The sequence below is a fragment of the Pseudonaja textilis genome, chromosome 1 (genome assembly GCF_049901715.1).
Source record: "Pseudonaja textilis isolate UNSWEBS1 chromosome 1, rPseTex1.2, whole genome shotgun sequence".
Taxonomy (NCBI): Eukaryota; Metazoa; Chordata; class Lepidosauria; order Squamata; family Elapidae; genus Pseudonaja; species Pseudonaja textilis.
Window position 1 is genome coordinate 264,281,742 of NC_141990.1, and position 26,890 is coordinate 264,308,631.

Consider the following 26,890-nt stretch of genomic DNA (forward strand, 5'->3'; position numbering starts at 1 on the left):
AAGGTGCAACACACCCTGTTGATGGGCGAGGCAGGAGATGCATCAATAGCTCCCCAGACATAGTTGATGGATGTGCAGGAGGAACTGGAAAAAGCGAGAAATAAGGGCTTCCTGAAGGTGCAGCACATATTCTGCACTTGTAATGGAATCGCTCCTGGAGAAGGTAGGGAGGAGATAGACAGGTAGGGGGAGCTGAAGTGGAGGCCATTCACACGGGGCATGAGAGGCATGAGGTCCTGGCATAACAACTCCAATCTGGACTGTGGGGACTGATGTTTCTAAGTGGTGTGGCTACGTGATGTTTTACTTAATGTTTGCTCTGCTTAGTAATGGAAATTCTGGTTCCAATTAGGGTCATAACTCAAGGACTTGATGTAAATGTTGAGTTATTCTATTTTATATTTGCACAGCACCTTGTAAAACTTTTTCTGCACCATTCAGTCCTGTTGTCTACAATTAATCAGAGAAATATTTCTACCAGGGCGCAAAGAGAAAATACAGTATCTACTGCGAATTCCACATAGGCGACAGGAAATGCATCTGGCTAGTAAACGCTCAGCTCCCTTCAGTTGCCTTGACTCTGCCCTGAATGTATTAAGGGAGAAAATGGTTGTAAAAATAAAAAAAATATTGTCCTCATCTGCTGCTGTACATTTTTCTCACATTGGAATTGTCTGCAGGTGGTTTTTTTAATATTACAACCCTTGGGCAATCCTCCGATTTGTTTTTCCTGCTGTTGTATACCAGTTGTCATTGTGTATTGTAATCTATTTTTTGAAGTCCAAAATAAATGTTTGGCTATATTTAATTTTAGATTCCCTTAAAATCTAGAACACTGGTATTACATGGATATTTTTTTTTTCTCTCCTCAAAGAGAATGTTGTCAGAAGTCAGATCAGGAATTTCCTTAAAGGATCGTGCTTGACATAGCTTGTCCCCAATCTGATTAAAGCATCATAACTTCATGCCTCTTTCAAAGATCTGCAATTCGCTTTTGGTAGACATCATTTACATCATCTCCTTAACCAAGCAGAGAATATTCAGTGGGACACAAATAACAATATATGATTTTTTTAATTCCACATTTAAATGAATACATTGTTCACTAATTTCCTTTTATGAGGAGGAATGGATCTTTTAAATATATGGTGCAAATGAAGATAGGGAGATTGACATATAATAATGCCTCATGAATCACAACACAAACTCAGAATAGAGAATAAAAGAGTTGGAAGGGACCTTGGAGGTCCAATCATCTGCTCAGTCAGGAGGCCCTGTACCAGTGATGGCGAACCTTTTTGGCACCGAGTGCCCAAACTGGAACGCACATGCCGGAGTGCCGGAAACAACAGCAGCTGGTGATGCGCTTGCCGACAGAGAGGGCTCTGCGTGCCACCTCTGGCACGCATGCCATAGGTTCGCCATCACGGCCCTATACCACTTCATACACATGGCTGTCCAATCTCTTCTTGCAAACTTCCAGGGTTGGAGCATTTACAACTTCTGGAAGCAAATTATTTCACTGATCAATTCTTCTCAGCGTCAGGAAATTTATCCCTAGTTCTAGGTTGCTTCTCTTTTTGATTAGTTTCCATCCATTGCTTCCTGTCCTGCCTTCAGGTGCTTTGGAGAATAGCTTGACTTCCTCCACGGCTTATGTAATTGTGTTAAGTATTAAGCTAGAAGTATATAACAACAGCTTTGTGTGGTGTCGCTACTGTGCACATATCATGACTGGGAATACTGTGGATACCTGTGACAATGAAATTCCTATTCTCTTTTATTGCATCTTTCTTTCTGAACAAACTGTACCTTTATATCCCACTCACAGGAGTCATCCTATATCTCTGTTACATCTATTAAATTATATGTGCCCTTCTGTATTAGGATCTCAAGCTTGGCTTTGTTCCCCTCCTCCCCCATAGCATTAGTGTATAAAGAATGAAGGCCTTCAACTTTATCAGCCAATAATCCTTTTTATTTGGTTGTAATTGGCTCCATTTCAGCAAAATTCCAACTTTCTATAGTTCTTATCTGAAACCATTATTTCGGGAGGTTTTTCTCCCTACTCCATAGGTTCCATTTCAGACCTTCCTAATCAAACTTATCGTGCTTTGGTTGAACAAGTTTTTACTAGTCCTTATGTGGTACAGTCTTCCTTGTGTCAATAATCCATCCCTTAGGCAACTTAGACCCTGGCAGAAACCACATATCTGCAGTCAACATCTTTACGTAATAATTTGTAATTGGTTTTAAAGTGTTTTCCCTTTCCTGTGGAACTCCCTTGGCAAATTCCTATCAGTTCTCTCTATTCACTTGCTTGGTGAGCTTGCTCCCTTGAACCTGACTGCTTTATATTCTTCCTAATGCTTCTGCTTATTCAAAGGAAGCAGTCATTGTGACAACCTTTCAATTAACAGCTCTCAGTAGCTTTTTTGTCATTGCCTATTAGTGGACGATCACTTTGATTTCATAGAAAATATGCTTGATTCTGGCAACTGGCCTTGTAACTAAATCCAATATTTTCAGCTGTGGTAATATAAGTTTGGATACATTATGCACAGGGGTGGGATTCTACCAGTTCAAACCTATTTGCTAGGACCAGTTGTTAACATTCTAAGCAGTTCGGAGAACCGGTTGTTAGAAGAAATTACTGGCCTAATCCTGTAAGGAAGGCAGGAAGGAAGCATTCTGGTGGTGCTTACAACCGTTAACCCTTATTACATTCTTGGCAGGACTAGACTTCCTGTCTCAGGAACTTCTCTGGAGTTTTTTCCCCCTCCTTTGCTGGTACTTTGCTTGTGTGGAGTGATCATTCAAAGTTACAATGGCACTGAAAAAAGTGACTTATGACCCTTTTTCACACTTATAACTGTTGCAGCATCCCCACAGTCATGAAAGGCCAGGTGAGGAGATGCATGCCTCAATGTGAGTGATATTGAGTTGGCCATGCCCAGCCAATAACATGACCACCAAGCCATGCCCACCAATTTAGCCACACCCACAGAACCAGTTGTTAAAAAAAATGAATCCCACCCCTGATTATGCATCTCTGTGTGAAGTTGGTATAGGCTCTAGAGTCTCATATTGTTTGAAATAATTTAATTGATGAGGAATGTCTGAGTTGGAGTGGCGTTGCGATGAATTACCCAGCCCCACCAAAAAAGTAGGAAGCATCAGGCCCTTGGCTCTGAAATTTGAGTTACTGCTATGTACTTGTGCTTTCGTTTTATTGTGGCCCCTTCACTATCGCTGCTATGAAAACCTTCATTCTCCAGCAGGTAATGTGGTCCCTTCATCCCTATCCTTTGCTAGTACTGTGTATGCTCATTAACAGGGCAAGAGACTGCAAGATGTACTTTTGTTTATTTCTTCTCTCAACTTGTTTAATTTGAGCAGTATCAAAAATCAAATGCAGTTCTGGAGGGAGGGGGAAGAGGGCAATCCTTTTTCTGAGCTTCGCTGTTAAACCCTTGTATGATAAGAGATATATTATTCTTATTCTATACACTTTAGAATTCTTTTTTAACCTTATTTCTAATTCTTTTCTTTATGGAGAAGTTATAGCAGTTAGATGTAGTCAGTGTGATGGTGCCCTTCTAAAATGATATTTAAATGTCAGAGATTTTGCATTTTTTATTCTGTCTTTCCCTCTTAAGGCCACTTCTGTCTGATTTACCTGTTTGCCTTTTGAAGTCACATAATAAATAAATATTTGTGTGGTTCTTTTTGTAATCATTTATGGGTAATACAGAGTTAGCCTCAGAATTATGTGATACTAATGAGTAAAATAGTTTCAAAAGATTTTTTTTCCAGTTTTCTGAATTTTGATCCTTGACCATGTATGGACTTCATATGGATGGATTTTTTTAGCTCTCCAAAATATTGATTTCATATAATATCAATTTATTGTCTGATTCTTCTTTAATAGAATCCTGTCATCTTTAGTATGTGTTGCTTAATCTTTACTATGTTTCATTAAGTCTCTCTGATAGCACTTTCTTCTCTCACATAAAAAGGGTATGTCTGGATTTTGTTTGCATTTCCCAAACCCACGTATATTAAAGTCAATTGTTCATAGATTGACTGCTATTCTTTTTTCTCTTAGTAGGTAATATGATACTTATTCTACTCATCCTTCCCCATGTAGCCCTATATGATCCGGTTTCCTTCCTAAAATGGATATGTTTCCTGTTCGGTGTTAAATGATGAAGCAACAAAGCTAACATGGGTTAACATTGTTTAGCAAAGAAAGAATTCAGAATTCTGCTTCTATTTTGGCTTTAGTATGTAGATCTTTTTGAATATTTTAAACTGTTGGCCAAATGCACAGGAAGAACAACTCTTCCTTAGAGACAGTTTTCTTACACGAAGGGCATTTAGAAGTTGATCTTTTATTGGGAACATGATAGAACCTTTATATACCTAACTACATTTGCTTCCACTTTATTTGTGGATGCATTTCATCAATATTGGGAAATAGTTGCCAAAACTATTTTCTAGTATAAATGGGACAGACAAGAGCCAGCAGTTTTTGGAACTTGGTAAATGTATTATATACCAAAATTATCTATAGAAGAATTATTAGGACATATAAAAAAATCACATATCATATATCATTCAGAGGAATCCTAAATGAATATATATCCTAAAGTATTTGTACTTGGGTGAATTGTCACAATCAAAGAATATAGATTTAGTTGAAATGCCTTTTTCCTGCCTCTGATCTGTTTCCCTTGGACCTTTTGTTACCTTTGGGAACATTACACTATTCCTTTCATTTTTTCCTCTCGTTTTTTGAACTCTTTGTTTTGTCTCTTGCCCGTCCGGTTTTAGTTCCTGAAACTAAAGAAGTGGTGAGCCACAAGTACAAGACACCAATGGTAAGTTACTTACTATGAGTTTTTGGATATTTTTCAAAGGTTTTGTTTTCATGCCTAGCATCCAATATTTTGAAATAATACGTATATAACCAATTTCAATACACACACACACACACACATTCATACATTGCTCAAAAAAATAAAGGGAACACTTATACAACACAATGTAACTCCAAGTCAATCACACTTCTGTGAAATCAAACTGTCCACTTAGGTAGCAACACTGATTGACAATCAATTTCACATGCTGTTGTGCAAATGGAATAGACAACAGGTGGAAAGCATAGGCAGTTAGCAAGACATCCCTAATAACGGAGTGGTTCTGCAGGTGGTGACCACAGACCACTTCTCAGTTCCTATGCTTTCTGGCTGATGGTTTGGTCACTTGAATGCTGGCAGTGCTTTCACTCTAGCGGTAGCATGAGACGGAGTCTACAACCCACACAAGTGGCTCAGGTAGTGCAGCTCATCCAGGATGGCACATCAATGCGAGCTGTGCAAGAAGGTTTGTGTCAGCGTAGTGTCCAGAGCATGGAGGCGCTCCCAGGAGACAGGCCAGTACATCAGGAGACGTGGAGGAGGCCATAGAAGGGCAACAACCCAGCATCAGGTCCGCTACCTCTGCCTTTGTGCAAGGAGGGACAGGAGGAGCACTGCCAGAGTCCTGCAAAATGACCTCCAGTGGGCCACAAATGTGCATGTGTCTGCTCAAACAGTCAGAAACAGACTCCATGAGGGTGATATGAGGGTCCGAAGTCCATAGGTGGGGCTTGTGCTTGCAGCTCAACACCATGCAGGACCTTTGGCATTTGCCAGAGAACACCAAGATTGGCAAATTCGCCACTGGTGTCCTGTGCTCTTCACAGATGAAAGCAGGTTCACACTGAGCACATGTGACAGACGTGACAGGGTCTGGAGACACCATGGAGAACGTTCTGCTGCCTGCAACATCCTCCAGCATGACCGGTTTGGCAGTGGGTCAGTAATGGTGTGGGGTGGCATTTCTTTAGGGAGCTGCACAGCCTTCCATGTGCTCGCCAGAGGTAGCCTGACTGCCATTAGGTACTGAGATGAGATCCTCAGACCCCTTGTGAAACCATATGCTGGTGCAGTTGGCCCTGGGTTCCTCCTAATGCACGATAATGCTAGACCTCATGTGGCTGGAGTGTGTCAGCAGTTCCTGCAAGACGAAGGCATTGATGCTATGGACTGGCCCGCCCGTTCCCCAGACCTGAATCCAATTGAGCACATCTGGGACATCATGTCTCGCTCTATCCACCAACGCCTCATTGCACCACAGACTATCCAGGAGTTGGGGGGTGCTATAGTCCAGGTGTGGGAGGACATCCCTCAGGAGACTGTCCGACACCTCATCAGGAGCATGCCCAGGCATTTTAGGGAGGTCATACAGGCACGTGGAGGCCACACACACTACTGAGCCTCATTTTGACTTGTTTTAAGGACATTACATCAAAGTTGGATCAGCCTGTAGTGTTTTTTTCCACTTTAATTTTGAGTGTAACTCTAAATCCAGACATCCATGGGTTGCTCAATTTGATTTCCATTGATAATTTTTGTGTTATTTTGTTGTCAGCACATTCAACTATGTAATGAACAAAGTATTTAATAAGAATATTTCATTCATTCAGATCTAGGATGTGTTATTTTTGTGTTCCCTTTATTTTTTTGAGCAGTTTGTGTGTGTGTGTGTGTGTGTGTGTGTGTGTATTTTTCTTAAGTTTTCGCGGGTACTTACATGTATGGCATTCGGTTGGGTATTTTCCCACATCATTATAGTTGTGCTTTTAAAGTTGTAGCAATGTTTCGGCAGAATCTCATCTGCCGAAACATTGCTACAACTTTAAAAGCACAACTAAATGATGTGGAAAATACCTGAACAAAGCCGAATGCCATATATATATATATATACACACACACATACATACATACATACATACATACATATACATATATATATACATATATATATATATATACATATATATATATATACATACATATACATACATATACATATATATATATATATATATATATATATATATATATATATATATATATACATATATATATACACATATACATATACATATATATATACATATATATACACACATACATACATATACATATACATATATATATATGAAATATAAGAACTGTAGGAAATACACTAAGCTAATGATTTTGGAGAGGGCAACAGAATTTGATAGTATAATATTTCATCAGATTGCTTATACTATTAAGAAGATTTATGCCTATGATGTAGCTCAAATATTGATCTCTTTAACTTAATTAACATGGCAGTTGAACTACCAATGATTAAAAGTTTATTTTTCTGTCTCATTTTTCAAAGTGGTAGGTTTTTTTTAAGCTAGCAATATAAATGGAATTTAATTTGTCTACTTTGAAAAAACCTGGTACATCACGGATTCATTTGGAGCATAAATATATTAATAATTCTCACTTGAAATCCTATGAATTAAGGTTAGAATGCTGGTTTTTATTCTATAGAATTCTTGGGCCATTGCCTACAGAATAAGATATTTAACTTTTTTGAAATTTTTTATTGTACCTGTGAAAGTATACCAGAAAATTTAAAAAGGTAATACAAAGTATACCTAAAAAAGGTAAATATACCTAGCAGTATATTTGGATTATTATCAAAGATAAGAAAGACACTCTTCACTTAGCTTTTAGAACATATGTACTTAAGTAAAATTTAAATAACACTTCCTTTAAATATTACATTGCAGTGCAAAAAAGTACAAAGTCATTCAAAGTTACACATCTTACTCTACAAAGGATTTGAGGGACAAGTGGAAGGCAAACAGTAAGACTGAATAAAGATGAGGGGCCCTTAAGGCTCTCTGAACTTGATTGTTTTCTTGCAGTTGTTTTATTACCCAAACTAGGTAATACCAGTGCAGTGAATATAGATTAGAAGAGAATTTAGTAACTAAAAATTATAAAGTCATTAGTTAGGAGAAGAAAGATAGCCTATAAAATAGGTCCCCGAACTGAGCAGTGAAAATATTTAACTTTAGAGATGAAACTATGAGTCCATAGGAAGTTCATATCTCACCTTCTCACCATTCCTTTCTTTATCTGCTGCCAACATGGGATTTTAGAGTCTAACCTTAGCAATTATTTAATTGCTAAGATTAGATTCTAAAATCCCATGTTGGCAGTTTGGAAGTACCTTCACTTGTACTAAATCCAAATAGAGTTTGGATTTAGTACAAGTGAAGGTACTTCCAAACTGATTCAACTGTAAACAAAATTTACAATTCATTGGATTTTAATTATGCAAGCATAAAATGTGTGCTTGCTTATTCCTGTCAGTGGTGGAGATGGATGAATTGCTCACATCAGGACATAGGTCTCATCATTGCATTTCATTTTATACTTGCTCTAAAAGTAAGAACTTTACATCTACCTATACCCAGCTACCCAGTATCTGACTATCTTATTTTTAATGTCTTCTAGGCTCATGAGATCTGCTATTCAGTATTGTGTCTCTTCTCCTACGTGGCAGCAGTGCGTGGGAAAGAGGCAGAAAGCAAAAGCAAACCACCTCGTCCAGTGTCCAGCTGATCAATGTTATTATTGGAAAACACACTGCCATGCAATTTTCTCCTTCCTTTTGCGGTTATACAAGCTCACATGAAAACTGTTCATATACGGCCCCGTTCATTTGAGTACCTGACTCTGCAAATCCCCTTTATGGAAATGAAATTTCATAAGCACATTCAGGCCTGTGCTTAAGATATTCTAAGCATTTGCATTCTGTTATCACTTTCTCTTTTGTTTTTAGTTCATCAAGATGGCTCACATGACACTTCCTTCTTTTTAATCTCCAGTTGTACTGTTGTTTGTTTAATTTATAGACAGATGCCTTCTGTTTCAGATTTGTTATTGTGTGCATTGTGCAAGCCACTCACTCTTGCCTGGATCACCCACTGTTGCTGCTGTTCAGATGCTTGCTTTTATTTCCTTTCTTGTTTTCAGTACTTAAATTGCCATTAGAGAATCCTTGCCAGTAGCCCTTTTGTAGACTTCTTCAACCATTTCCACATCACGGGTCGGAATATATATATAATTTCTGTCATTATGTCATCCAAGGAATGGCTAAAGATCATAATGCAGACGTGATTAAATAGTGATCTCATGATCAGTATGCATGTGCTGTACATACTATTTTAAACATAAGACAACAATTTTGCTGTCATTCCAGTTCAATTCACTAGTATATACTCATAGACATAAATAGATTCCTTTATGATAAGTATGTAGAATTAAATGAGGACAGGAGAAAAGCCACCAAAACCAAGACAGTATGATTGGCTTGAATGTATGAGATATTCATGTGAAGCCTGAGTGTGTGCAGTGTACTGTTAGAATTACATCCAGTTATTAAAAAGTTGTTAGCATGCACAAATGTATCGGCAGCACTGTATGTTCTCATTTTATGTGTCCCTTTAGCCACGGCTTTTGTCAGTCTATTAATGTTTATTTTAAAAAAAGCAAAAAATGTCACACTGTGTAATGAATTTTCCCTTTCTGGTAAATTTGCATTTGACAATTGTTGAGTAGGATGAAAAATAAATGAATTGTCTTTCTACTTTTCCTGGACTATACTGGACTCTAATGCAAAAATACACCAAGGTACTTGAAAGAGAAAATCTACAGTAGAGAAGAAACTGTGGAACATCTGGCAGATTTTTCTGGCTGATGTTGAAGTACCACAGAAGTGATAACATTTCTAGGCAACACGCCTTTAGGAATCGTTGGGCTTGTTCTGCACAATTTAATCTGTATGACTGTTGAATTGACTGCACTATAAAGGGTGGGAGGGGGGAAGAAATGTACATATTTCAGTACCACATATATTTATAGAAAAGTGTACAGTTGTCTGAATGTTAAATTAAAATGCAATTAAACCATTGTTGCCTCTTGTGAAATCTTACTAGTCTTGTGTACCATATGCATGACTTCAGTTTCAGATAAAACCAAAACTGAAGGGGCCATCTCTAAAATATATAATTAACTCTCATTTGAACTGACTAGGTAGGAGGAGGGGGCATTTATTATGCACAGGTTTTGATTAAATACGAAAGCACCTCAATGTAGCTTAATGATGTCTTTATAAAAAAGACAACTGAGGCAGAAAATTCATCCATTTGAAGCAAAACCCTTTGCATTGAGGTCTCCTGAATCAAGGCTGTGTGCATGTGCATGTGTGAAATTGTGTGTACGCTTTTAAAGCATTATATATTTGTAATTTTAGATTTGAAAGAACAGGAATTCTTTAAGAGGTAAAGTGGGAAACATAACTCAATATTTGGACTGATTCACATAAATGTAATGCCATAGCGTCTTCAGACTTATAATGAAATGAAATGAAATGAAATGAAATGGATATTTCTTCTTAAATTTTTCACCCTAGAGCAGGTTCGGTAAATTTTGAACAGGCATGAAGTTTAATTGGCTGCAATTTTGTATCTGTGATCCACTATGAAATACTATCCAAATTATTTGCTCCAAAATGGTAGAGTGGTAAATTATTTAAGATTGCAAAATGTTGCATTATTTTCACTAAGTTCATTTTAAAAATGAAATCATGCATTCTCACTAGTTTTGCCTGTGCTTAAGCCTATCTTAGGCCAATGTGCAGAAATTGAAAGAGATGTGTGATTCAATTTATGAATGCAGTGCAGTGTTTCTTAAACCTTTGGTTCTTTACACTGCATAAGGAAAACAGAGCAAAACTTCCATCTATAAGTTCACTTGATTTTTTAGCCTCCTGTTGTAACTTTGTAACTCTTCAGCATGAAGTAACTTACATAGCTATCAATCAACTGAAATGCAATATAAAAATAAAAGCCATCACTTCCGTCTATTGCTTTTATTACTTTTCGTTAGATTACTCCGATAAACATTGCATTGGTTCATAAGTCATATTATTGTTCATTTTAAGATCACTGTTGAGCATAATGAAGAAGCTTCTTTGCTTAAATTACTATTTTTTCTCTTTCAGCATAGTGGATTTGGTTCTCTCTATTCTCTCTTTTCTTCCCACACTATATTATTTTTAGCAAATACTTAGTTACTCACTGGTTGGTTATCTTAAGTGATTAGTTGTTCTTAGATCAACTATTTCAGTTACTTTGCTTCTTGGCATTCCTTTAAAGCCCAAGAATAACTGCAAAAATGGATGCAAAATAGCTTACCACCTGATTACTATCTGCCATTTTAGGTTGTAATGTCCTTAAAAGTGAGGACTTCTAAGTTCCTTTGTTGTCCTAAAATAAATGTCTACCCTTTGATTAGCTTCTGGAAAATATCAGTATATTTATCAGAATTTGATGTCTCTGGATTCTCCTCTTAAAATGGAATAGATTATAATCATAAAATGTCAGTTTAGATTGTAATATTGTAATTAGATTACATTATAATATTTTACATTTACACACATAGAAGTTCATTACCTTCAACCACACCCTTGATAAGCACATAGAGCCTGAGCCATTGCTTCATGTAGCCTTTGGAAGCCAAAAATATATATAAATGCACACCCTTATTGACATATTCTCAGGTAGGGATCTGCGACTACACAGTCTTTCTATGAACTATGGAGTTGAACTAGTCCTCTTTTATGTTCTATAAATACAAACCAAGAAATCACAAACCACTTGGGAGAATAAATATAGTCTGAAAACCAAATGGAAAAGGAAAAGCTGATTATATTTATTTACTTAACGCAGAAGCAGTACATTTTCATTAAAGATAGAGTGTTGTGTTTGGAAAAGCACATTGGTGCTTTATATTTTTGTATCAGTGTTTATAAACTTAATATTATTTCCTAAATGTGCAAGGAATAGATTCTGTATGTTTAAAACAGGGAACAGCTTTATTACAGTTTCTGATGCTGTTGTAATTTTAGAATTGATTTTGAAAAACAGCCATAAGACGATGTTACATTTAATATGCAGCGCAATATAAACCAGAAGTTTTCAAACTGTAATCAAGAATGGAAGACTAAAGATTGATCCCTTAACAGCACAATTCCAATTGTGAAAACCTGGAAACCTGAGATCATCAAGCAAAGTTTTATGCCAATTATTGCAGTAGGAGAAAATTGGGACCTGGCAAGATAAAAGGTGCCCAGGGAGGTTAGCTGATTCAAAAAGTGGGGTAGGATATTAGTTTACTTCCCAAAAGTATTGATAACAGCCCCAGCACTCCCATACACCTTTCTATAAAAATCTATTCAAACTAATCCAGTAGGATTTAAAACTCCCTAATTTTTAAATTTAAATATTTGCACTGCAATATTCTTATCTTCTGTTTTCATTATCTCCCATACTTTGTTCCTGGGTATGTGATTTTTTCCTAAAGGAATGTGTCTGTGCAGTTCAGCTATAATGCAAAAACTTGCTATTAGTCCATTCAAACTATACACTCAGAAAAATAAAACCCATTTGTTTGATTAAAATGTGAAATCTACGCTGACAAAATCCATGTGTAAATAGATTACATTAAGGATATTCCAAAAAAAAAAAAAAAACCTCACAAAAGTCAACGGATTGTTTTGCAGAATTGCCCCGATCATTTTTCCCCAAATTCAACTCTTAGATAACAATTTTTTAAAGACAAGCAGAAATTATTTCTTGGAGAACTGCCCAAAGTCATCAAAAGAGGTGCTTCCCAAGGAACGTGGAGCACCTCTGAATTCTTAAAACAGCCACATCCTTTAGAAGACTTCCATAGCAGCTTCCAAAGTTATCTGCCATAAGTATTACATCAAAAAAAAACAACCCCAAGAGTTTGAAAAATTACACTCCAGTTGTTTGCATGTGAGGCCTAAGCATATGCACTAAGTCACAATATAATGATGCAATTGGTCTTATTCCCAAATGGACTTGTGTTCTTTTTTAAAAAAACACACCAAAAACTGATGAATGCATTTTTTGTGGATTTCCTGTCTATAGATCTCACATACCCTGCTTGTGGTCAAACAGGTTCTACCGTTGTAAAACCATTAGTAACCGAAAATTGCTAAGTTGGCATGATTATAACGGGGGTATGTGGAGCTCTTATCAAGAACAACAGTCTTACTAATTGGGAGCAAAGCAAACAAGAGACTGAAACCGCATCAGGAAATGAATTGAGTTTGTTCTGTAATTTCCCCGGCAGCAGGAGTGATGGGCATTTTTGACATCCAGAAGCTGGTTTTTCTTTATGTTACTGGCCTCTTCCAATTTTTCCCAGATGTCCCAAGTTTGTTGAGACAAACAATTCAGTTCCATATCTGGACTTGCTGATATCCAGTTGCTTAGAATTTCACTGTGGTGCTGTAGATAACCAAAACAAATAAGAAATGAATCAAGACACATATTCATGCGTGCTAACAATCCATTTTATCTATCATAAAATACTGAGAATGTATTTTAGTATTCCAGTTGACCTTGCATTTGTAGTTTATAGGATAATTTTTTGTTTGCCGTTTTGAAGGTAAGTTGGTGTGCTTCTATATACTGTACTACACTATATCACAGTCACATGCTTTGCTTGTGGTCAAAGACTGACATACTTGGCCTTCTCCTGATCTGTAATGCCCTGATGCCTTAACCCGTGGGTGTCAAACTCACAGCATCACATTGCTGTCACATGACATCGAAATGTTTTTCCCCTTTGCAGAGCTGGGGTGGGCGTGGCCTGTGTGTGACGCATCCGCCCCATGGGCCACCAGTTTGACACGCCTGCCTTAAACCTTCAATCAGTTTCCTTGCACAGAAATGGGATACAGTAATGCAAATTCAGCAGCAGTTCTGTTGCTGCCAATCTGTATGGGAAGTCATTGTGCCTGTAATTTTAAAAAAGGTTCATTTGCTGTGCCACTTTTGAGATTCTGCTCATGTAATGTAGTACATGTGGCATAGGTTATGACGCCATTCCTCATCTGCAACTTGTGGAAGAAAAGATATGGAATGCATAATGGAACATAAAAAGAGGGTAGACATAATATGTGTATGTTTCCTTAACATTCCTTTTCCTCTGCATTGGAATTGGAATATGAAACCAGTATGAACCATTGCTAAAAATGCTTTGCTAAAAATGCAAACTGGGCAAGTGATTTACTCATTGCAGACCAAAAAGATCTGCAATGAGTAAATCACTTGCCCAGTTTGCATGCAGCTAAGTCTTCGTAAGTCCATAGTTTTTTAGTCTACTATTTAATTAGACTATTGAAATGTTAGCTATACACATCATTCCTTCTTCAAGGAAATGTATCCAAGAGGACATGGAACCTGTACAGTGAACCTTTAAAGGATACAGACTCAAAGCCTTATCTTTTAGGAAGTAATAGATCAATTAAGTCCTCTTTAGTACCTCTAACATCCAATCGACACTCTATTTCTGCTTCACCACATTCATTCACTGCCTTGCAGGTATAAACGCCTCCATCAAACGGGGTGGGCTTGCGGATTTCCAAAGTCAACACTCCATGTTTACTGAACATGCGGTATTTGGCATCTCCAGAAAGGTCCACATTGTTTTTGAACCAGAAGATTTTGGGCTGCGTTTATGAAAACAAACAATAAGTCTGAAGCAGAAGCAGGTCATTTTGAAGAGGAAAGGACATCTACTTTGCTACTTAGAGATTACATTGGAAACTTAAGCAGTCAAAATGCATTTTTAACCCAAACATGTTTGCTTCCAGAAGTATTTCATACATGTTAGGTCCTTCAAATTTTTTTAAAAAAATGTTATTTGCTAAAGATAAGAAGTATACATATAGTCCTTGACTTAATTGTATAATTGCAATTGGGCCCTAAATTTCCACTGCTAAGCAAGTTGTTAGTTGTGCCTCATTTTACGGCTTTTTTTTGGCCGCAGTTGTTAACACATCATGCAGTCATTAAGCCAACATAGCTTCCCCCATTGACTTTGCTTGTTGGAAATCAGCTGGGAAGGTTACAAATGATGATTGACCATACAACTGTCATAAGTGCATGTCAGTTGCCAAGTGACTGAATTTTGATCATGTGACCATGGGGATGCTGCAGTGGTTGTTGAAGACTGATCACAAGTTACTTTTTTCAATGCTGTTGTAACTTCACACAGTTAAGGGACGTGCATAAGTGCACCATTGTGCCTCCCAACCCTGTCCTATTGTCCCCATTTATTCGTACCCATTTTCTGTATTCTTACTCATGTTTATACTTACACCTATTCTCTTGTAAGTGATTGACAAATCAAATAAATAAATAAAAAAAATAAAGTTATTAAATGAATGGTTGTAAGTCTAGGACTACCTGCAGTTTGGGAAATTCCATAAAAGATGGGCCAGAATCCACTGGCAAGATTAGCATGATGTATAAGAAGCAAAACAGACCTTCTTACCAAACCTCAATGCAAATTTCATAGTGATATAGGACTATATACTCAGCCAATTTTCATATCTTAATGCTATTCTGTGATTTTCTCCCTTTATGAAAATATCTTTTTCTATTTCTCTCAAAGGCGATCTTCTCATCCTGACTCAAGCCTCTGCTTTTCTAATAATCTTATATAACTCCTAGTCTAAGTTCTTATCCTGAATTGCTAAAATATTTGTGCTTAGAAACAACACTGTCCTTGCCCTGGTTTTAGGGCTCACTTATAAACTGGAATGTTTTCTGTTTTTCTATTGCTTCGATATGTTACAATGCCATACACACCTTAGCATAGTAATAGGAATTTTCCCACTGCAGTTATGTATACTAAAAAATCCAGTGGTAGGATATAGTATGACATACCTTTGGGCTTCCTCTGACAGCACAACTGAGTGTTGCACTGTACCCAGAAACTACCGAACGATCAGAAAGGGGATGGGTGAATTTTGGTGCCTCAGAGAAGTCATGCTCTTTGTAATTAGGTGGTTTGTAAGTTGCTCCTGCAGCAATGAACAAGAGATAAGGTGAGGAGAAACCCAACAGGAAGTGTCCTGGTTTAATCATGCTCATATTTTAAAACAATCATTAAAAACGTCCAGCTAAAATATTTTAAAATAGGATAGCAGTAACATTCAGGAGTAAACCAAGATCGATGAAGGATGCAGTCTATTTTGTGCAATTCTCTTGCTTTTCCCTCTCCTTCCATGTTTGTGAAACTCTCCAATTGTCATTATCTAGAACTAGTCTAAGAATAGACTAAGAAAAGAATTTGATGGAAGAATTGGAATTTGATTGGAAGAATTAGGAGGGACCATCTAGTCCAAACCCTTGCTCAAACAGGAAACTCTAAAACATTTCAGACAAATGGTTGTCCAATTTCTTCTTAAAAACCTCCAGTGCTGGAGCACCCACAATTTCTGGAGACAAGTCATTTCACTAATTGTTCTAATTGTCAGAAAATTTCTTGTTAGTTATAGGATGGTTGGTTCCTTGATTAGTTTCCATCCATTGCTGCTTCTCCTGTCTTTCAGGTGCTTTGGAAAATAGGTTGACTTAGATATTGGAACACTGCTATCATGTCACCCCGAGTCCTTCTTTTCATTAACCTAGACATCCCCAATTCCTGCAATCGCTCTTCATATATTTTAGCCTACAGTTCCCCAATCATCTTTGTTGCTCTTCTCTGCACTTGGAGTAAAGCTTGGAATGAATGTGACATTTCAGAACAAATTTACTAGTTTGTCTTTTTTAATTAGTTTATTTATATCTTGCCTTTAGAGCTGTGGGACAATTCAAGCTGTTGTATTAATCGTTTCAGTCAGTTCCTTTTATTATTGGAGACTACATTTTCTTCAAAGTTATTGTAACTTATTGTATTTCTGGATCAACTTTCTTATTTTATTATTATTGGCCACAGTTCTGTTGATATTAATTTAACTTTTGTATTTGTTGAATTGTCCTGCAACAAGTTGTCTCCCATGATGAAGAAGTTGGCTAAGGTGAGATGTCCCGTTCCATGATGGAGACTCCCTGGTAGATGCTGGTGTGGAAATTCTTGCACAAACCACTATATGTCATGTCATCTACCAATATATTGAATACTAAATTGTGCAATTATTTCAAATATTAACTGGCTTGAATAGCAAAAATTCAGTGGATATCCCATAGAATATATGACAACTTATTTTGACTTCAACATTAGGAAAGATAATTTTTAATGAGAATGTTGGCAAGTGCCTGTATTATTTCTCTTTGTTACCTGTCTTTTTAATATAGGCAGAGTTTTTGGTGGTTGTAGCATTTTCACTCAGCCCACACAGGTTTTCACTGAAGATCCTGAAATAGTATTCGTTTCCCATGATCAGCTCAGATACTACACAGTTAGTGCGCCGATAGTGATCAAAAACAGTGTACCATTCCTGAAAAACAAAAGTGTGCTGAACCTTAAAATGTAAACATCTTTTTAAAAGCGGACATATGATACACAAGTATGATGATACAAAGCAGAACTAGATGAAGCCATAATGGATCCTAAGGTTAACTAGCTGTAATGTCTGTTCAGACAAGGAATACATACATACACAAGGTAGCTGGATTATGTGCAATAAGAAGTCCAACACTTAAATATAAACTCTTAATTTATTATTTTATCTTATTTATCCTTAAAATATATGACTTCATTTGCAATCAACACCAATTCTTACCCACTTCTTTCCTTTTCCTGCTTGCTGTACAGCCAAGCAATTTGGATAAAAAAATTAGGTTGTATTTTTCCTCCTTGCAATAATAGCAGAGTACTTTACTGCACAAGATTAATGGAACCTCTAGCAGATGTGCAATCAAGGTATAATATTAATTACACACACACACACACACACAAAATCCTAATTGATTTTCAAGGGATGTTTATGAACTAAGACCTGTGTTAAAATTGTGAACTTCCATTGTGTAGGGCAAGAGATGCTGCAACCTAATCCCAGATAGACCAGATCTCTCAGTTTTCTACTGGGAATAAATACTGTTTTAGGGAGATGTACCATGCTGTAGAATAGATAGAAGTGGATCATTCTCCATGAAAAACTAACAAATAGAAAACTACAGATGGGATTTTTTTGGTCAAAGAGACTGAAAGAAGAAAGTAGTTTCCTTTCAATAGAATAAGTTTCCCTTAGAAGGTAGAGCAGGATAGCATTTCCTTTAGCCTAATAATTAACCCATAGAGGTGGAGAAATCTAGCTATAACTGCTCCATTACAATGGTTGACAGGTGAACCAGAATTCTTGTAGCAACTATTTTGCAAACAAGATTGTGGCTCTAATAGAATTTCTCACAATTCTATCATAGCCACAGGCATTCATAAAAGGGGGAATGGCTTATATCTTTTGAGTTCTACTTCTATTTCATAGTCTAAAAATTTTAATGAAAGGAAAAGGAGGTTTTTAAAAAATATAAGCACTGATTATATACTTCTGGAATTCCCCAAACAAACTTAATTCTAACTGTGGAAATGATGAAAAAGTTATCATCTTAACTTATCATGACTGTAGGATGTGGAGTCCTGCGAAGTAGTCCAGAAGAGAAGTACAAACAAGAATACTAGCTCTATCTTTATTGTAAAGTTACATTAACAAAGTCTTCTGAAACTGAAAGTACTTCTCCCCTCCTTTCTTCATACGTACTGGAAAAATAAGAAGGCTTGTTCTAAAATATTTCTGATGCCCTCCCTCTTTCTGAGGGTTGAGATACGTTTAAACTCTGGTTGTCCAGTCTGTAATTAACAGATAACAGATAATCAGAGTTGGAAGGGACCTTATAGGTCATCTAGTCCAACTCCCCCACCCAAGCGGGAAACCCTACACCATTTCTGACAAATGGCAGTCCAATCTCTTCTTGAAAGTCTCAAGTAATGGCACTCCCACAACTTCCGAGGGCAAGCTGGCAAGTTCTCTCTCCTGCCTCCCAAGGTCATTCCCACATACTATTACAGGAAGCGTTATTTGACTGCACATAATCCTAGGATGAATGTGTACCCTTACCCAGCTTATGATTCTTACCATTGTTTTTTTGTCTGCCTTCTGGACCACATATCCTGTGATTTGAGAATTGCCATCATCCTGGGGAGGCATCCATTCCAATGCAACATTGAATCCCCATACGTCCACAATCTTAATGTTCAGAGGAGGACCAGGCTTGTCTGGAAAAAGAAAAAAGAAAAAGAAAACACACAACCTGCTATACATAATCAGGAATGGCTCCTCAGTGTTTTTACCTAGATGTGATACAAATGGGAGTTCAGCTTAAATAACCTCATGGGCTGATATATTCCAAGTAGTCCTCTGCATCCAGTTTTTCTTCCTACAATAAATTTACTCTACCAAATATAGATGTGGAATATATATTCAGTGGCTACGTATTCCAATAGAGAAAGGTAAAAACAATAACTTTCACTTTCTCCAAATCCATGGATGTTCACCATTAATCAATGAAAATCAAGAAATTAAAACTTTTTCTTTTACCTCCCCCACATCTTTTAAGCTGAAGTTGAATTCCATCAGTTTCTAAGATTCTGTGGTTTTATTTGTAAACTCTCCAGAGTCATGCAGCTAAAATGGGCATTTTGATACAAATGTGGTAAATAAATAAAACACTATACTAATTTGCATACACATATTGCTTAAAAACTGTTCTGAAAGAGAAATAGGTTATTAATTATTGTGTAGCTTTATAAAAATAAGATTAAAAAAATATCTTTCTTGAGTGACACTTGACTTCTGGATTCCTCATGGACATGTAGTCTTTTTGGAAACAATATACAACTGGTTTGCCACTATCTCCTTCTGATATACTTTATAATTCCCTGCCTTAGGTATACAGTATATCTGGGATTTCCTTCAGATTTCCTTTCAAAATGAACCAGGTCTGACCCTTTTTAGCCTTCTCAAGATCAGCCAAGGTTAGCTAAATGTTGCTATTTGCTCTATGACCTTTCTCTCCCTCTCCTCCCTCCCTTTCAACATGTGATATGGTTGCACCCATTAATCCTACTTAGCTGGATACCTGTTAGAGATAGCCAGCTGTCCATTAAACACTTAAAATGATCAATAATGAATTCTGGGAATATCAGATTGGGTTGCTACTCTTTTAGATGATTTTTTTAATATATATTTTACAGGAAATGAATTAATTCCCTCAAAAATAAGACCCTGCCTCAGAGAAAAAAACTGATTGCATTGTCAGAGGCATAATGTAAAGGAGCTCCTGAGACAAAAATTCAAATGAATCTTGTAATAGCTGCCCCTATAAATGGATGAGTAGTTTCACTCTTAATTGAATAGTTCAAGAAAAACCCTCTATAGTCTATACTGTCTCAATTTTTCTATGTTTTAGTAGCTATAGGCAGGGGTGGGATTCTACCTGGTTGGTCTGATTCTATAATATTATGATTTTGCCCAGTTCAGAGAAATCGCATCACTGGCTGGCCCTGCCCCACCCCACCCACTCACTCCTTACCTGGGATACGCACCATCCAACTTGCCTGCTTTAGCCTACTTTTTGGAAAGTTACCATTTTTCCTTTTATTTTCTGACTATCAGCTGTTCCGACTATCAGCTGTGCCCAGAGATTTAGATTAGCTAAAAAGCAGGACTGAAGCTTCTATTTTTCAGTGCAGACTCAGGTAGCAGATTGCAGAATGGTAGATCTCTAAGTGATTCTGGGAGCAACTCAATCTGCCTGCCTGGTTTGCCTGATTTTGGGTAAAAGTTGCTCTTTTTAAATTAAAAATTCAATATTTACTAATGGTGTGTTGTGAGTTAATTTTGTGAGTTTGCTTGCTAGCAAATTTAATGAGACAGACTCAGGTAGCAGATTGCAGAATGGTAGATCTCTAAGTGATTCTGTGATTCTGTGAGCAACTCAATCTGCCTGCCTGATATGCCTGATTTGGGGTAAAAGTTGCTCTTTTTGTATAAAAAATTCAATATTTACATAAATATTTACAATATTTACATATAAGCCACGCCTACCCAGTCACATGACCACCAAGCCATACTGTAGGCCATGCCCACAGAAACGGTTAAGAAATTTGAATCTCATCCCTGGCTATAGGTTTAATGCATAGAACTAAGCTCAGTTGTGAAATCCATTGCAGAAATTCTGACACTCTTGTAATAAAAGCAGCTGCTGTGGTTTCTAACTTGGGTTGGGTCTATGCTCAACTGATCATCAATCCAAAGAGGCACCAAGCCAATGGAGTTTATACTTAAATGTGAGCATTTTTCTCTTTCCCCACTCCTCAATCACTCTTTACATGAGCATTAGGAAAAATATTTTTTGAAACAAGGAATGAGAAGGATATTTAATTATTGTATTGCTGGGAGTCCTGCTACAACTAAATATATTTTGCAGAAGGATTGGTAAAAAAAATATCAACCTGATTTCAGATGAACTAAATTCTATTAAGTTGTTCCATATGAAGAGTGAGATACAACTGTTTAAATAAATAAAATTATTTATTTCTTACCCATAATCTGCATAGTAATAGTGACCTTGTCACTCATGTTTTCTATTTGCACTTCAACTTCGTATTTCCCAGAATGGTGGCGCTCTGCCTTTCGGATAAATAGAATAGAATCTGTATAACTATTTCGTATTCCCACTTCCTTGGAGTCTATTAGCTGACCATCTTTTTTCCAGACAACTTTAGGTCTAGGTTTACCCTGTGAAAAGAAAGAAAAATGGTCAGACTGAAAACAAATTTGATTTTCAGTACTTGCTTGTATTAATGGCCTGCTGCCTTTTATGAACAATGTTTTCCTCTCTGTTCTGTGTAGGCTTATTTCTTGTATATATAGCTGGAAATATATAGCTATAGCCCTCACATACAGCTACAATGAAGCCATCAGAAAATAATTTTAATTGACTTTTTACAAAATGACCAGTTCTCATTAGCACCTGCTTCTCAGGAAGATGTTGGTTTTTTTTTTAAATCATCGCCATGGAACAATATACATCTGCCTGAAAGTCAAGAATCTGTTTTTTAAAATGTGTGCTTCAATTTATGCATTGAGCAGGAAAATGCCTTTCATTACTGTGAGGCTGGAATTCTCTAGAGTAGGTTAGTTCTTCTCTTTTAGCCTATCTCTTCCTTACTGGCAGAGAACTTGAAAGACACACACACTTGAGAGCATCAATGCATTTCAACAATTTAAAAGTCAAATCCTTCAAAAGATGAAATCTTTAACATCACTAATGTAAGCATGGCATGTATATTGATGTTCAAATGTATAGAGTATTCAGAATTTAATTTTTATTTTATCATGACCATTATCAGGCATCACAAAAACCAAGAGTTTTAGTGACAATAATGAGTTTTAATAATGAGCTTTCCCTCAGACTCCTGCATGCCTGCCTATCTCTGGCTTAAACTACTCCATTTTAGATTAAAAACAGATTAGTATACCATTCAAAACAAAATGCAATTAATTTTATAAGCCACAGTTTAAAGCTTTGATTTTCAATTATTATATAGTCATCAAGTCACTGTCAAACACATTGGTATATATGCATTTATTCATTTATTCAACTTACATGCCACCCAGTTCACCTGGAAGTTCAGCTAGATAGATTTATTCCAGAATGTTTAAAATTAACATGTATCAAACAAGTAACAGTTCAAATTTTTCAGTTTGTCAAGTTCGGATAACTTAAAATGGGGATGAAGGATTCCAATCATTCTTTGCAGTTGCATTGGAGCAATAGAGGGAAATTGTACAACTTGGATTGTAGAGTAGAGTTTTTCCCCCTCCTAAGATGAGTTGAAGATTTTCATAACTTCTGAATAAATTATTGTGTAATTTCTATTTAGCTTTCTGTTTATTGCTTATCTTTTGATTTAAGCCAACATTGCTCAACCTCAACAACTTTAAAGGTTACACATACTGGCTGAGGAATTCTGGGAGTTGAGGTCCACACATCTTAAAGTTGCCAGGGTTGAGAAAAATTGCCCTCAGATTTTAAATGAGCCTTTTTAAATATTTTGACCATTATGAGATTTAGAAGTGTCTCTTTTGTGCAGCTTTTTACATTAGGGGTGGAAGGCAGAAATAACTTATTCAGTGATGGCACAGGATTTCTTTTCACTGGCTGTTCCTCAAAGTTCTTTCTGACAGTGTACTTCCTTACAAACATTATTGTATGGTGAAGCTAGAGATACTACCGTTCTACTCAGTTGAAGAGATATGACCACAAACATTGTCCTCAGCTAAATCAGAGGTGGGCAGTGCTTATATAACTTGATGGAAAGATGAAAATCCAAACCAGATGAGCTTTCACCCAATGATGAGGAAATTCCTTGACAACTTGACAAGAATTATTCCAGAGATACATAGGAATACTTGTTTCCACTGTCAGTTTCTTCAACAAGGGTAAGACTTTGCCCTATGATCAATATAGATCCCAACACATACCTGGAAAGGAACTACAATGTTGATTGTATCACCAACTTTCTTCATTAAAGTCTGTCTGAGATTGCGTGGCAGCCTAATTTTAGGGCGCTCTGTAGATCAAAAATCAAGTCAGAAGATAATTACTCTATTTCAGATTATTGTACATATGCATTGTATTTGTGCAGAAAAATAAGAAATGATTTTGACAATATGTATTAAATATTTACAGAATCAAAAAAAAAACATAATTTTAAGCATGTTTAATGGTGATTACTTGGAGTTTTTTTTTAAAAAAAATACTTGTGCCATGGCAAATGCCGCAAAGATACATGGGAATAAGAAATCGCACTGGGGTTCTAATTGTTCAATTAATTATCCATGAAATAGGCCATTGTGAGAGAAGTAGGAATCTAAGAATATCTCAGGAGCTATAGATTGCTCATCCATGTTCTAGTGTAAACCAGCTGCTCAACCCAGTTTTTGGAGATTCTGGACTCACATTGGAAAGCCAGATTCATATGATGAAAACTGAGATTCCAATATGGAACCCAACTACAATAATACATCTATAAAGCCTCATTTGATACCTGCTAAGCAGCTTGGAGTATCTGAAAGTTTGTCAGATACTTTTAAAAATTGATTTCTTTTAATGAGTCTACATATACTGCAATTCTTGGAGATTTTTTTTTTCCTCAGTGAAAGAAGTATACTGTGACTGGTAGTGTCATTTTGACATTTGTTTGTAAATGGATGACTGCCTCCATGATAATTATTTTTTGGAGCTTCCACAATATGCTTTCAAAATTCAAAATATTCCCTCTGGCTCCAATAAGATTAGAAGACTGATGAATTTAAAATATTAAGAAAAATGAACTCCAATAAACAAATTTATACTCTCTTGTACTCCAAGTAGCTTTTCATTAAAGAAATAATTATAAATGACTTCAGGATTCTCTCAAGACACTTACGCAAGATCTCTTGAACAGTAACTGGTTCCTTAATCATTGCTGGTTGGCTTATCCCTGCTAAATTTATAGCAGTGATGCGAAAATACAATTTGTCTCCTGTAACCAAATCTTTAAGTAAGACAGATGTGCGTTCAATGGGGCTAGGAAGAGCTGGAATCCATTCGGTGGCTGCAGATATTAAACAACAAACTGCTAAATATTTTTTAACCGTATTTTTATAAGACTTTGTCTAATGGCATGATAATTCTATTTATTCAAAGTAAGTTCAACTTATTCAAAAACAAATTCAGTAGGACATTATTCTATTAGGTGACTTGATATTGCTAACTAAACTTAACATAAATCTAAGGAACAGTTAGAGAAGGAAGTCTGTATTTTGAAATTGTATTTATTGAAAATTACACAGATCGCAGCTTACTTTAACATTTGCTGTAATAAGTTTAGAAATAATGACTGACAAGATAAAAATGTGTAACAATTACTATCGCCAAAAAAACATTAGTTCCACTCATTTCTTTGGAGGTAGAGAGGCAAACAAAATACATAACTGCCAAAATTCATCCTGTAAATTTATATCCACTCTTATAAGTTAGTTCATATTTGGTTATCATCTTTGTTTCTACTCATAGTCATCAACATTTTAGGAAATAGGCACCCCCTCAAAAGAGCATCTCTGTGATATTAGCCAGTTTTAAAGCTTAATCTCTGTAATAATTCTTTCATATTACAGTATCCTCCTCTCTCCACTTTATCAACCTGAAGATCAGCAAAACAGGTGTTATTTATTCCTTGGAAGGTATTTCAGAATACACCAGGGCTTACTCACATCCTTCTCTGCAGTATTCAATATTGTAGCCATCCAATCCTCCTGTTCCAATCCGTTCGGGGGGTCTCCACTTCAGGGTAACAGAAGTGTCAGAAATGTCTTCTACAGTAAAGTGTGTTGGCTCACTTGGAGGAGCTAAACAAAATGCACAAACCAAAGACTTTGCATGATATGTTAAAGCTGAACAACAGTAGTATTTTTATTTTCCTTATTAAAAATGTCAGCTTATAATATTTTAAGCTTTTGCAAAATGTCATTTAAAACTATAAAAGAAGTACAATAATTTTTTTTATCAAAAGCCCTGTTTCCTGTATGACTCTATTATTGTATGTTTAGAATAGGATTTCCTAAGCTGAAAATAGGTGAAGATGGAGGCTGCTGAATTCTGTATCATTGGCAGCATTTAAGCACTCTTGTGAAGCATAGCTTATACTTGTTGCAGCTCATGATCATATGGATATAGCTAAGTTGATGGTGTGACATTTTCTAATTTGATTCAAGAAGAAGGCAGAAATTATTAGCTAGCATGCCAATAAAATGTGTATAATGAATGCTCTTAACCCCAAAATTAACAGCTATAGGCAAGACAAGAAGGGATACCATATTGCTCTCTAATTGGCAGTCAGTATTGAGATTTAGAGAAGAATAATTTTCTGGTTCTGATTCTCAAAGTATTTTGGAGCAGAGTTTTCCCAGTGCTATTATTTTATTTTTTTTGGAAAATTTTATTTGGGTTTTCACAAAAACAAAATACAAATAAAACATCTTTTTTTGGAAATAGCATGGTCCCAGGTTATCACTTCTTCATACAGACACAAACTCAATTTCATGCTCATTTTTATGTTCTATTCCATATCTTATTACTGTTTTATATTTTCTACATAGTTTTTCCCCTCTTTTAATTTTCTCAACTTTATTTTAATTATCTCATCTCAATTCAGATCATTATATGTATACTTTTGTCTATCCTGTTGCAATTTCGTATTATCTTTTCTCATTAAACAAATTTTCCCTTGTAGTTACTAATTGGAGTATGACACCTTTATATCTTTTAATTTTCTCCATTCAAACTCTTATTTAAGCTTCAATGTATACCTTTAAGATTACAGCATTCAATATAATACATAACTTCCAGTCGAATTCTGCTTGATACATTCTTAAAATACACACCATATTCTTAAAAAGAAAAGATTATATATATATATATATATATATATATATATATATATATATATATATATATATAAATAAATCACACATTCCATTCCAATTCAATTCTATCATTAATATTTATTAAAATCTTAACATCTTTAACATTTCTTTTCAATTAAATATCATACTTCCTTAGGAATACTTATAAACTTTCCATAATTAATTCTTTTTTCCCAATATTTCTCACATCATTAATAATAATTAAAATGTTCCCATCCTTTCCTAATTTAATTATCTCATTCACTTTAATTCATTTATTTATTAACAAACATTCCACTACATTACAGTGAATATTTTATCCATCATTTTAGTCATATTTTCTAAAATTATTTCTATTTGTAATATAACAATGCTATCTTATGTACCTTTGCAGAATCCCTTTTACAATTAAATTTCCACCCATTATCTCTAAACAGACTTATGGTTTCAATCCTTATATCTTTCCCCTGTTTCTCTATATCTTGTTTCTGTCTTTTACAACTTCTTTTCCTTACCTTCTTCCCCCTCTTCTTCTCCCTCCCCCTTTTACCCCCTCGTCTCTCTACTTCTAATTCTCTCATCTGTAATCCCCTCTTCTGTTCGTTTCTAATAT

At 36.0% G+C, this 26,890-nt stretch overlaps 2 protein-coding genes across 51 annotated transcripts in view; one reads left to right on the plus strand and one right to left on the minus strand.

Moving 5' to 3' along the window:
* Positions 1–9,851, plus strand: part of MADD (MAP kinase activating death domain) — a 93,999-nt gene extending 84,148 nt beyond the window's left edge. For all 50 annotated transcript variants that reach the window (XM_087921457.1, XM_087921492.1, XM_026708066.2 and 47 more), the window contains 2 exons: positions 4,837–4,883; positions 8,394–9,851. In XM_087921457.1, the coding sequence (XP_087777583.1) occupies positions 4,837–4,883; positions 8,394–8,501 (155 nt within the window). In that variant the 3' untranslated portion in view covers positions 8,502–9,851. The remainder of the gene's footprint in view (positions 1–4,836; positions 4,884–8,393) is intronic.
* A 1,783-nt stretch (positions 9,852–11,634) lies between these two features.
* Positions 11,635–26,890, minus strand: part of MYBPC3 (myosin binding protein C3) — a 76,935-nt gene continuing 61,679 nt past the window's right edge. Inside the window, 9 exon segments of the mRNA XM_087921542.1 lie at positions 11,635–13,261; positions 14,301–14,487; positions 15,710–15,846; positions 17,106–17,265; positions 18,901–19,040; positions 21,369–21,564; positions 23,314–23,402; positions 24,261–24,428; positions 25,087–25,221. Coding sequence (XP_087777668.1) covers positions 13,251–13,261; positions 14,301–14,487; positions 15,710–15,846; positions 17,106–17,265; positions 18,901–19,040; positions 21,369–21,564; positions 23,314–23,402; positions 24,261–24,428; positions 25,087–25,221 — 1,223 coding nt within the window. The 3' untranslated portion in view covers positions 11,635–13,250.